General features: G+C 46.2%; 1 protein-coding gene and 1 long non-coding RNA gene across 3 annotated transcripts; one reads left to right on the top strand and one right to left on the bottom strand.

The window, feature by feature from the left end:
• Positions 1 to 608: 608 nt before the first annotated feature.
• Positions 609 to 3,707, bottom strand: LOC147602186 (uncharacterized). 2 transcript variants are annotated; one of them, XR_015260118.1, is made up of 3 exons: positions 3,411 to 3,707; positions 2,413 to 2,515; positions 609 to 864 (listed from the first exon to the last, which is right to left on the bottom strand). It is a non-coding gene; the product is annotated as an uncharacterized LOC147602186 (long non-coding RNA). The 2 variants fall into 2 exon arrangements; XR_015260117.1 differs by lacking the exon at positions 3,411 to 3,707 and having other exon boundaries at positions 2,413 to 3,391.
• An 87-nt stretch (positions 3,708 to 3,794) lies between these two features.
• On the top strand, positions 3,795 to 12,124 carry NECAP1 (NECAP endocytosis associated 1). The gene is made up of 8 exons (XM_086758917.1): positions 3,795 to 4,007; positions 5,279 to 5,379; positions 5,523 to 5,627; positions 7,191 to 7,272; positions 7,802 to 7,910; positions 7,993 to 8,179; positions 9,663 to 9,735; positions 9,855 to 12,124. The coding sequence occupies exons 1-8, from the start codon at positions 3,910 to 3,912 to the stop codon at positions 9,901 to 9,903; spliced, it is 804 nt and encodes a 267-aa protein (XP_086615043.1). The 5' UTR covers positions 3,795 to 3,909; the 3' UTR covers positions 9,904 to 12,124.
• The last annotated feature ends 116 nt before the right edge of the window (positions 12,125 to 12,240 follow it).

Here is a 12,240-nt window from a genome sequence, read left to right on the forward strand (position 1 = left end):
TCTCTGTAGGTGGAGTGACTAGACAGCTATGATCTTTCACTGACTCTGAACACTCCTCATGTATATGGCAAACCCATTTTCCTAAAATACCTGTCCAAAACTCTCCCTATAAAGTTCAGTCATAACTGGCACAGCTGTTTCTCTAGAAAGCATACTGCAGTGTTATGGTGGCCAACCTTTGCTATGCAATTGTTTTCATCATCACAACCGTGCATGTAGTTTCATAGGGACTCTCCAGTAACATTAAATACCTGCAGGGTTGCCCTGCACTGGTATTCCTCAGACACTCCTCTTTAGAAAATTAACTTAATGACCCCAAGGTATTTTTGTACATTGCTGAGCAAGCTCAGGTAAGCACAAGCTTTGGACACCAAGCAGGGAACAAAGCTTGGCAAAACTGGTACATACAGACTGTTTCGTAAAATGTTCATCTTGCGATGAACCTTTAAGTTATCTAATGAGTCATTTTGTGACTCGTTTACCCTGCACCTTCTGTGCAGAGAAGGAAAATTCCAAATGTTCGGTCCATCCATCAAGTACATTCCTGAAAAATGCCCTATTTTTTTTTCTTAAATATGCAAAGCAAAAAGCAAAGCAAAAAGCCCAAATGATTCTTCTGCATGGTTTATTATCAGGCTACCTACAGATTGGCATGTACTGTGCATTTTACCCTACTTGCATAGGCCTTTTTACTAGCACACCTCATATGATTGAACATTGTGGAATTCCATCCAAGATTTCTGATATTCCTTGGTTTTCATTCATTGAAGATTTCTGTGTGGGAAGAATATGGATGCTCCATTGCTTTCATAGTCTGATTTTAAATATGTTCTCCTTCAGTACTTAAACCTCACTGCTTAATCCCTTAAAAAATAAAAAAATAAAAAAATGTTAGCAGTTTGGCAGTCCAGAGACACTTGTTTGACAAAGATAGAAGAATGTTACATTCTCTGCTGGTTAAGTCTCAATGGAATTGAATGGGAGATGTATTCCTGGTGTCCTGGTGCTGCTTGGGCATCTTTCCTTACATGCCTTATAAAAGTCGTCCCTTTGCCGCTCTCTTATCTTAGATGCTCTCCTTCTAGAAGAACTTTAAGAGAATTGTGGCACACTGAATGACAGCACAATAAAGAGGCAGGTGATATTTAATGTTGCTAATTGTGAATTACTGAATTTGGAAAAGCAACCATAACTATATATAGTGATGTAGTCTAGATAAAGTATTACCATTCAAAGAAAAAACTTAGCAGTTACTGCAAAAAGTTCTATGAAAAATCATGTCACCACACAATGCTATTCAAAAGGTAAATACAAAGTTGCCTCTTGAATACTGAATGCTGTGGTGGTCCTTGATCTTAAAAACAATTATGGAATCAGCAATGATACAGAAAGTGATGACTAGACAGGCATGGCTCAAAATGGATTCTTTTGATGGACAAGCTAAATAGACAAGAATGTTTCACCATGGGAACGAGACATCTATGTAGCAGTATGAGAGACATATAGAGAAGGTGACACATGAATTCTCACAGCACAAGAACTAGGAGGTATCAAATGAAATGATCAGGTAGAAGTTTGTAAACAAAAAATTACAGTGCTTCATATTGCATAATTAGATTCATGGCTCCAGGGACGAGACAGGTAACCAAAAGTATAAATAAGTCCAAAAAAAGCATGAACCCATAGAAAAGAGTCTATAAAATGCACTAAGTCTAACAAATGCATACCAAATCTCTAGCCTACAAAGCCCTTACACTACAGATTGCTAAACTAGTATACTAGGAAAGTGTACTTCTGTACTGTTTTACAGGCTTTCTTTAAGCAGCTCTGTTCTCCAAGGTTTGCCTGTCATTAACCTCTTTCCCTTAACTCTGGCAGTCTGGCAAGCAATGTAACACCGGTATATTGTAAGCAGGGAGGCAGAGCCTTCTTTTACACTGTGGCACATATCTGCATGAAGCATCAGTGCCGCGTATTCCTACTAGTTCTTGTGCAGGCTGCATTAAAGGGTTCAAATTTCTCTTCCTGGGCAGGTATCCGTCCGCCCCAGCGTGCAGCTTGGCTGGGCACTCCCACAGCAGAATGTGGGCCTCTGCTCCCCGGGGGCATCAAGATCTGCCACAAAGCAGAGTGTGTCAGTCCCTCCCTCCGACTGCAGGTAGGCAGAGCAAGCTGGCAGAGGGAAAGGGGAAAAGGAAGCTGTGCATTTTCATAATTCCATATCTATTTTGGGTACTTAGCTCACACCAGTCATACGTCTTTCATGTGTATCTACTCATACAGCTGTCAATTTCTGGGGAAAACTAGACCAGTTACATTTAGATATGCTAGTTAAATTATAAGTATCCTCCTTTGTTAGTCTTAATGACTCAAGACTATTCTTGTCCTTGGATTCAAAATAGCTTCACTTACCAGATCTACAGAATCAGCAGCACAGACTCCCTTTCTTTGTTTCAAGGGTTTTCTGCACCAGATACTGTTAGAGGTACAATGCTGGGCTAGTTGGATGTTTGACCTGACAGAACAGCTTGTTTTGACTGCTACGATTGAGGTTCATTACCATCCTGTTCCCCTTACCTCTGGAAATAGCAATAAACAAATTTTCAGATACTGTTTCAGCTCTCACTCTATTAACTATCACTATTCCATACTAGACAAAAGTAATTTCTCAAACTTAGTGCTGTTTCATTTACCTTTTGCTTTACCCTCAGCAATAAACTGTGCTCACTCAGTCTTCCATGGGCAGTTTAAATTACTTCCTAGCACAATTAGCCCATGCTACACTCACCTGTGGTGGACAAATACAACTTTTTTCATAACTTTTCTTATGCCTTTTCTTCCAGTTTTCAGAGCAAATATTTAGTACTTTTAGAGACTACTGCATAGCAGTACACTTCAACACCAGTCCTCGCTGAGAAGTCACTGACTATTAAAAAGTAGCAGATTAAATGCTACTAGTCTTTGTCTTATTTGATAAATAAGCTAGCATCTAAGCACTTATTTTGGCCACATAAGAAGTCACACTCCTGAAATTAACCTTTAGCATTAACCCAGCATTTTCACCACTTCTAACTACAAAACTTATAATGGTCTGTGGTGTGTTTTCTCTTTAGTTTGCTGTTTTACCAAAGGTCTCCTGATCCCAGCACCACAGGCCACACGAAAATCCACTTTAACTTAAAACCCAAGCTCTGACTCAACGCTGCAGGAAAGAAAAACACACATAGAACAAGAGTGCCCAGACCCACCACTGAAGTAAGTAGGGACCCACAACTCCCTCCACATATTCGTGTCGCGGCACAAAACCCAGCCCCTGGTTGGGTTCCCAGCTCGCGCCGCAACCCCGGAGCCATTTGCTCGGTTCCACCCTGGTCTGGAGCCCGCAGCCGGCGCCCCCCCGCACCGCGTACCGCGCTGGCGCGAGGCTGGCAGCTCAAGACCTCCTCAGACCCAGCACCCTCACTCCTTCTGTCCGCCGCCGTGCCTTGACGGGGCTGCTGGCAGCTCGGGGCCTCCCCAGCACCCTTGGGGACCCGGGGCGCCTTAGCCCGCTCGGCTCTGCCCGCTGCCAGCATGGCTGCGACTGGGTACAGGATGGCACCCGACACCACCGCATCAGCCCGAACTAAACATGTCCGCAACAGGCCCCGCGGGGGAACTGCCAGGGTCCGAGATAGCGCCAGCCCCCGCTGTTGTGTCAGAACCGGCTCTAACATAGCCACCTCCGCGCATTGCTGCCAGGACCCAAGATGCCTTCCTCCACGCCTTCGACGGGGCTTGCCGCTCACTCGGCCGCCCCAGCGCCCCCAGGCGGTGTCTGCCCTCATCAAAGATGGCGATCGGAAGCGCCCTTGCGTAGTGAGCTCCCACCCGTCACTCCTCGCCGGGTTGTTCGGGTTCGTGGCTGAGATGGCAGCGGCTGAGCTGGAGTATGAGTCCGTTCTCTGCGTGAAGCCCGATGTCAATGTCTACCGCATCCCGCCGCGCACTTCCAACCGCGGGTACAGGTGAGAGAGTGTGTGGTGCCCCGGGTCGCCCTGATCTGGCGCGGCTCAGCTCAGCTCAGCTCAGCCCAGCTCAGCTCAGCCCAGCCCCTAGCTGCCCTGCCTGTTCAGCCTCCGGGCAGCGCAGCGCAGCCCGGCCCAGCGAGAGGCTGGGCCCGGGAAGGGATGTCCTTGCGCCGAGCGGGGTCCTGGGACGCCGTGGCTTGCAGCTCTGGGGAATATATTGGCTTGAGTCATCTCTTGTAGGTGGTCTGTGCCTAAATGCGGGAGCCTTTGCTCCATTCTGCGGAGGAGCAGGGGCTGCTTTGTTCATCATGTGCAGGAGGTGAGGGTGCCTGAGCCACTTGCTCTTCCAGGCAAAGCTGGCTTCTGCTCCTGATTTTCCAGGTTCCCTGGGATGTGAGTCTGATGTGGGATAATGGCATATGTTGAATTTGGCCTGTTGGCCCTCATAGCAGTGGGGAGGAGGCCACCAGAAGGAGTGCAGCATTATTCCTAGGAAGATATTACAGGACTAGGAGTTGGAAATGCCTTATCTCTCTTTAGCTGAAACCAGTGGAGTGTGACTTTGTCAGCTGTGCCTGCAGACTTGCTGGAAGAATGGATTTGTGCTCTAAAGCACTGATTGATGGATGTTGGTGTTACTCGCTGAACTTGGCAAACTGTTGCTGCTGTGGATGCTGTGGCTGGACACAGGTGTTTGTTTCCACTTGTAGAATTCTGTCCATTGGGGTTTCTTTTCCCTTTTTCTCTTTTTCCCTTCATAATAGTCTGTAGCAAATAATTTGATGGGCTAGTCAAGATAGCTGTGTGTATTATGTTTTACCTAGTGTAAGCTAACTGACTCTAGGTTCAGAGGTACTTGATATTATTTTATATCAACAGGGTAAAATAATGGAGTGGCTTTTCAGCATCCTACTAATTAATTTTTGGGGTCTTTCTAATGCTTACAAGTTACTCGTTTGGTTTACTGTTCTAAGTGAGTTTCTAGGTTTCAATCTCTCCTCTTCTGCAAGCTTGTCAAGACAGAGTTGATGTTCTCTGGACTGTATCTATTTCCTCTTATCCAGAGGAAAGAGAGGCCAGGCAGAGCCATGTGTGTCAATGGGCAGCGAGAGGAGCTGAGACCTCCTATATTATTTGAGGAGAGAAGTAGAATAAGGCAAAAAAAAAAAAACTTATTGAAGGTTTGAGAACAGAGACGACTTCTGAGATGGTTGGGCAGAAGTGGAGGGGTTGCTGTATGGTCAGTGAACAGTTGCTTTTCTTTTCAGGGCATCTGACTGGAAACTGGACTGTCCAGACTGGACAGGGAGGCTTCGTGTCACCTCCAAAGGCAAAACTGCATACATAAAACTGGAGGATAAGGTTTCAGGTAAGGGAAAGGCTGTGGCTTGGCAAGACTGCAACTGTGATTGCTGCTTGTGAGCCTGTGCTTCTAAGCCTGTTTAGAGCTGTGCATGGCAGCCCTGGCCATGTAAAGGTTGCTCTCCTTAACACCCAGTTCTTTGTCTACAGGAGAACTCTTTGCCCAGGCTCCTATAGATCAATACCCTGGCATTGCAGTGGAGACTGTAACAGATTCCAGCCGCTATTTTGTCATTCGAATTCAGGATGGGACTGGTGAGTTGAGGGGTCATGTATGTGCCAACGGTTAGAGGTGGAGGAGGCTTAGCCTGGTGGAGCTGAATGTATACATTAGTATAGAGTCCCCCCGATCGGGACCAGACTACGCAGTCTCTCTCTCACTCCCCCTACCCTCCAAGAGAATAGGGAGAGATAATTTAAGAAGAAAGACTCAAAGCTTGAGATAAGGACAGGGAGAGATCCTTGAAGTTACCGTTACGGGCAAAACAGACTCAACTTGGGAAAAAACACTCATTTATTTCTAAAACTAGCAGGAGAATCAGACGGGGAACAAGATAACCTCCCCTCCACCCCTCCCTCTTCCCAGGCTTAACATTATCTCTACCACCTTCCCCTCTGTCCCGGAGCGGCACGGGGGGGAAGAGGGAATGGGGGTTACAGTCAGTTCATCACACGTTGTTTTATGCCACTGGTTCCTAGTCAGGGGAAGAACTCCTCACATTCCTCCCCTGCTCCTTCGTGGGGTCCCTCCCGTGGGCTACAGTCCTTCATGAAACTGCTCCGGTGTGAGTCATCTCCAAGGGGTGCAGTCCCTCCAGAACACCTCCCCCAGAGGGCCCTCCACGGGCCACAGCCTCCTTCAGGCATCTGCCTGCCCCGACGTGGGGTCCTCCACAGGCTGCAGGTGGATCTCTGCTCCTCCATGGGCTGCAGGGGGACAGCCTGCTTCACCATGGTCTTCACCACAGGCTGCAGGGGAATCTCTGCCAGGAGCCACATTACTCCTCCCCCTCCTTCTTCACTGACCTTGGCATTTGCAGCCATTCCTCTCACCAGAAATTCTTCACAACAGGCAGGCAGATGTCTCTCAGGTTCTCTTTGCATCTCATCTCCTCTCCACTTCTTGCGGCCGGGCCAGGCCAGGCCAAGTCAGGCCCAGATGGCTGCCCGACTGGCAGGAGGCCAGAGGGTGAGGCGTGCAAGGCCCACAGGGCTCACGCCTCCCCCTCTCTGCCCCTGCTCAGTGTCTTCACATCTTCTCTTCTTTTTTTTTTCTGTTTTTCCCCTTCTTAAATACATTATTGCAGAGGCATTATCAAGGGACATTCTGCTACCCACTTTGTTGGCCTAGGCCAGCAGTAGGTCCACCCTAGGCCCGTCCGAGTCCACTAAACAAATGAGAACAATTTCTAGCAGCTTCTTATAGAAGCTCCCACTGTAGCCCCCCCCCCCTAAATAAAACCAGAACAGCCAACTGTATTGAAATGGTGTTGGAGTGCTGAAAAGGCTGGATAGTGTGTCTGGAGGGGTAGAAAGGCAAGATTAACAGAGGAGTGTTCTCTACATTACACAGAGTCCAGTGGGACTCCTTCCAGAGTGAAAAGGAATGCTCAGTTTCTAAGAGTGCCGCATGGGAATAAGGGTGTATCCTGAAGGCTAGGAACAATGAATTGCTGTGAGCTGCTGGTGTCCAGCTGCATATGTGTCAGAGGGAGGTAGCACAGAATGGTTTAGGAGAAGCAGAAGAATTTGGGAGTGAATGAACACAAGAACCCATTTGGAGAGCACCTCCAATGACTTCTTGTATCTCCTTGCTAGGACGAAGTGCTTTTATAGGCATTGGCTTCACGGATCGTGGTGATGCCTTTGACTTCAATGTCTCTTTGCAGGATCACTTCAAGTGAGTTGTGCTTTTCTGGAATGCTGTTTTTTCTCTGGCCTATAGAATGTGGTGGGTGGTGGTGCATGTTCATTTAGTGCAGGCTTAACTGGGATGGTTGTGAAGACCTGCTCTGGCTCCATCAGGGACACTTCAGTGTGCTGCCAACTGTCATGCAAGCTGAGAGTCCTGCAGGTTCAGATCTGTACGTCTTAACCTTAGGTCCTGTGATGCTACAGGTGCAGTGTTAGACAATCTTTTGGGTTTGTGGTGGTCCCAGCTTTTTGCTGTGCTACACTGGGAATAGGGAGCTAGCTGCCTTTGCCACAGGGTATGTGGTAAAGTATTTGTTGAATGTATTTGTTGAAATTCAAATAATGTATTTGTTGAACTTCATACAAATGTATATGAAGTTCAACAAGGCCAAGTTCAATGTCCTGCACCTGTGGTGGGGCAATCACCAGCATCAGTACAGACTGGGGGATGAATGGATTGAGAGCAGCCCTGCAGACAAGGATTTAAGGATACTGTCTTCCCCTTTTCCTTTTAGGTGGGTGAAGCAGGAGACTGAGATCTCCAAGGAGTCCCAGGAAGCTGACACACGTCCCAGATTAGACTTAGGGTTTAAGGAAGGGCAGACCATCAAACTGAACATTGGGGTAAGCAGCCCAGTTTACCCTGCTTCTTTCTATGGATATGCCAATGGAGACTCTTCTTCATTTGTCGTGTCTTTTTATACAGAACATGACAACAAAGAAAGGAGGAGCAGCCAAGCCCCGTGTGTCTGGATCAGGGGGCCTAAGCCTGCTGCCACCCCCACCAGGAGGCAAAATTGCAATCCCTCCTGTACCTCCCCCTTCTTCCACAGCCATTGCCAACCATGTCACACCACCACCCGTGCTGAAATCCAGTAACGTGAGCAGCGCAGGTAAACATTAGTATAGAGCAAACAGTCTGTCAGACACTAGTAGGTGCATGGAGAGGACTGAGGCCTGCTTCAGGGAACCAGCAGTGCTCTGTGAGATATGGTGTGTCCTGAGGGCTTTGCTCTCTTTAACTTGATGATCTCCATGCTTGTTTAATAATACCTGCTTGTTCTCCTGGCAAAAGGAGGGCAGCATCATAGCTCCTGTCCTTGCAAAATAAGAAACCAAGCGACTTGGTCAAAAGTATCTGGGGGACAGGGGTAAGTATGGAATTTAATAATTGGATTTTTCTGAACTTGTATGTGCTTCAGGGACACTGGCAGAGCTGTGTAGGGTGTCCAGAAAAGTACTACACAGTGACCTGATTTCTGCAGAAAAATATAGATAGACTTGAGGCTGTTGTTGAAAGATTCAGGAAAGCACTTCTTGAGTGACTTTGAATAGGCAGAGAGGAAGCTTAGTATGAGCAGCAGAAAGAGGTGCAAAGTATAGTGGAATTGTGAGTATGGTGGGTTATTTTAAATAAATTATAATTTTTATAACACATTCTTAATAAATTTTATTATTATTTAATGTAAATAATGTATTTGTTGAACTTCATACAAATGTATATGAAGTTCAACAAGGCCAAGTTCAATGTCCTGCACCTGTGGTGGGGCAATCACCAGCATCAGTACAGATTGGGGGATGAATGGATTGAGAGCAGCCCTGCAGACAAGGATTTAAGGATACTGGTGATTGAAAAATTGGATATGAGCCAGCAAGAACAGGTTGCCCAGAGAAGTTGTGAATGTCTCATCACTAGAAGTGTTTAAGGTTGGATTCGATGGGGCAACCTGATCTAGTGAAAGGTCTCCCTGCCTATGGCAGGGGGTTTGGTCTAGACTATCTTTGAAGACTCCTTCCAACCTAAACCATTCTGTGATTCTGAAACAAAGAGGTTGCTGCAGTTTTCTGGATGCTGTACACGCTTTTTGTGTGACCATACAGAGGTGTCTGGAGAGCTGATTATAGTCTTGTGAAGGCAGAGACTTCAGCAGTGCGGTTCACAGACCAGAGTGAGAAGAAACCACAAGCTTCTGAACAGGGCTGGGCTCCAGTACGTGATTTGTACTGTTAAGGTGATGCCTGCTTGGCAACTGTTATGATTGTTGAGCTTTACTTGAGTCTGAGCCTTATTTCTGCTGGGAGAGGTTCTATGTCACAAATCTGCCAGTGGGTATGCTAGGTGGAGAGTGAGTAGTTCTTGAAGATGATGTACCCCTGTAATAGGAGCTGGAGTCTCAGTGCACATTCAGCAAAAGGAGCTGCTGTTAAAATCCTTAAGGTCTAACTTCCCTCTTCTGGCGGGAGAGCTGGAGTCCCGTCAAAGATCTTTGCCCTTGTATCTAGCAGTTTGTGTAAGGTAACATTTTAAATGCCTGTGGGGTTTTCTTCATGATTAGCTAATTTTTTTTTAATTTTTTTTTTTTTCCTCTGTCTTAGATAGTCTGTTAGACTTAGATGGACCAGCATCGGCTACTGCAGACCTCTGGGGAGAGTTCAGCACTGCATCCAGGTAAACTGTGGTGAAGGGGACTGCACATGGAAGGTTAGTGTCCTGATGGACACTGGAAGAGCCACAAGTTAAAAAGTCTTATTAGATCTGCTCCTTTGATTATCTTTTCTTTATTTCAGTGCTATTCCCAATCAGGTTCCTCAACAGTCCAACTGGGTCCAGTTCTGAATGGTCAAAAGCAGTGGAATGGGACAAACTAATGACCAAGAGGCTCTAGAGGCACCAGATGAGATCAGAGGGGGCACAAACCTCTCTAGTCTTCAATCAAAAACAAATCCGGACAGTCCTTCTGTTTTAAACCTGATCTTCACTTCAGTCAAAACTTACTATTTTTGATCCCACAGTGAAACTACTGAACCTAAAGAGAATATAGTGACTCCTCATAAGATGGGCAAGGAGGAGAGAGGTAGCCTTATCTCTTCCACCCGCTTGGCTGTTACATGGTACATTCTAGCTTTTTTCACTGTCTTTCTGTACAGGGAAAGCAAGAATCCTGAAAAAGGTGGCACAGGAGGAGGCTGAGTAGGTGTGTCTGGGTTCCTTGTCCTTTAAATTTTCTCTGGGTAGGCTGTTGCCTTTTGTGGCTGCTTTCAATAGTGACTCAAGTCTCTGCAGCTTGACCGGCAGTGCTGAGGGCAGCTGCATTTGGCTGCAGCTAGTAAATTGAAGCTGTAAGGAGATAGATCTTGTCTGAACACAAAACCCTCCGATTACTTCTGTGGTAAGTGAACCTCCCCTACTCTTCTTCTTTGCAATTCTTGATAGTGCTGGATGTTCCGGTGCTCTTGTGGGAGGAGTTGTGCAAGTCCTTGAGTAGACCTGCTGCCATTGTGCTCTGGCTCCACGTCGGCACCCCATCTTGAGGCTCCTTGTTTGGCTTGCAAGTTCACTGGAGGAACTTCTCTCATTCTTTCTCCCTTCTGCCCCATGCAAAGGCATCTTTGTCATTGAGCTCTTTTAACTGGAAATAGCTTAAAAAAAAAAAAAGCCTGTTTTTATAATTTGGTAGTTACTTGTACTCGATGACAACCAGGTAATATCACCACTCAGCACTTGATGTTCCTGCATCATTGGAGCTTTGGCCTTGTGACTTGGTACTGTGTTAACAAACAGTATTGCATATTCATGCCACAGTAAGAACTATGGTGGAACAGTGGATTATTCTCTGGTCAAGGGAGGGGGTCTCGCTTCCCTTTTCAGCTCACAGTTATCTTTTGGGCAATAAATTTATAGTAGGCCCAATATTGAGAGAACTGTGGCAGCAGAATTCTCCCACCTGTGTTCCTTGTGGCTTTTCTTCTGAGACTTCTAGGGAAGTGAGCTGGTTATTGTAACCTGGATATTTTTTATTTTTATGTGCCCCAACCTCTCTCTATTTCCTGTGTGCTTTAGGGGGTTGGAAAGAGGTAGAAGGCCCTTACTCTCTGCTATTCTGTTTGGGAGATTTTACTAAGGCCCTTTGATCTGGACACTGTTCCATCTTTAGCAGCTATGGATGTGATCTGGGGGTATAAGTCTACTGGATTACTCTGGGCAAAGTCCATAGGGAGGCTGGAAACCTCACAATGCTAGCTACCCTCTGTGTGCTAGATGATAAGCCAAAACACTAGCTGAGAAGGTGGTCTCAGTGACTCTTCTACAACTGTACCCAGTTACTAGAACACTAGGGTTTTGGTACTTCACTGGAAGGTTTCTTCCTCTTTTGAACACTCAACCAGTAGCAATGCTTTTGTTACTTGGATATGCTCTGCTACCACACCTGTGCAAGTAAATTTTTCCCTTTGGGCAAAGATATGCTGGTGAGGCTTTTAAAAAGAGGGTCGTTAGCTCTATGCACCTTGCACTTGCAAAGGTCTTGTCCTTTTTGTCTTCTTACTACACTGATGGCATTTTGGCCCTGTGGGAAGCCAAATTATTGGAAATAGCTGTAAAGCTGCTGCAGTTCCACTTACGGAAGTGGGGACCAGACTGCTCTTGGATGTATTGAATCCTGATCCCCTGGCTCTCTTGGTGTTCCCCCTGCTGCCCTACTCCCACCTTCATAGTCGCTCTTGCAGTCTCATTGTACTTAAGCTCCCTGCCTCCTCCGAATTTGTGGGTGGCTATAATCTGCTAGTGAAGTCATGGACTCTGCTGGTTGGCTTCCCCTCCGCCCCCTCCGCCCACAAATTATTGTGTGGTCCTGTCCTTTCAACTATGTATCAGTTCCCTGAACCAAGGAAGTTCATGGCACCAAGTAGGACCCTCCTCTGTATTGTCTTAGTATTCTGAAGATAATATATTATGTATTTGAAAAGCTGAAGAAGCAAAAATTAAAGATTATATGTATATAAAGCATAACATGTACTGGTGCAAATGGTAATTAAACAAGTAGTATTGGGGAAAATAATGTAATGAGTCTTCTGAGTTGTCAGATTGCTGTTGCTTTGGAAGCCCTGCAGATTGAAGGTTTCTGTCTCCAGCAAGATCCTAGTAGCCTACTTATCCTGCAAAACTGTTATGGCC

Source organism: Chlamydotis macqueenii, chromosome 1, assembly GCF_036417535.1.
Source record: "Chlamydotis macqueenii isolate bChlMac1 chromosome 1, bChlMac1.mat, whole genome shotgun sequence".
Classification (NCBI taxonomy): Eukaryota; Metazoa; Chordata; class Aves; order Otidiformes; family Otididae; genus Chlamydotis; species Chlamydotis macqueenii.

Coding starts and splice junctions, on each gene's coding strand:
- NECAP1 (XM_086758917.1), top strand. CDS start 3,910: ATGGCAGCGGCTGAGCTGGAGTATGAGTCCGTTCTCTGCGTGAAGCCC. Junction 5,628..7,190: donor TCGAATTCAGGATGGGACTG/GTGAGTTGAGGG, acceptor TCTCCTTGCTAG/GACGAAGTGCTTTTATAGGC. Junction 7,911..7,992: donor CCATCAAACTGAACATTGGG/GTAAGCAGCCCA, acceptor CTTTTTATACAG/AACATGACAACAAAGAAAGG.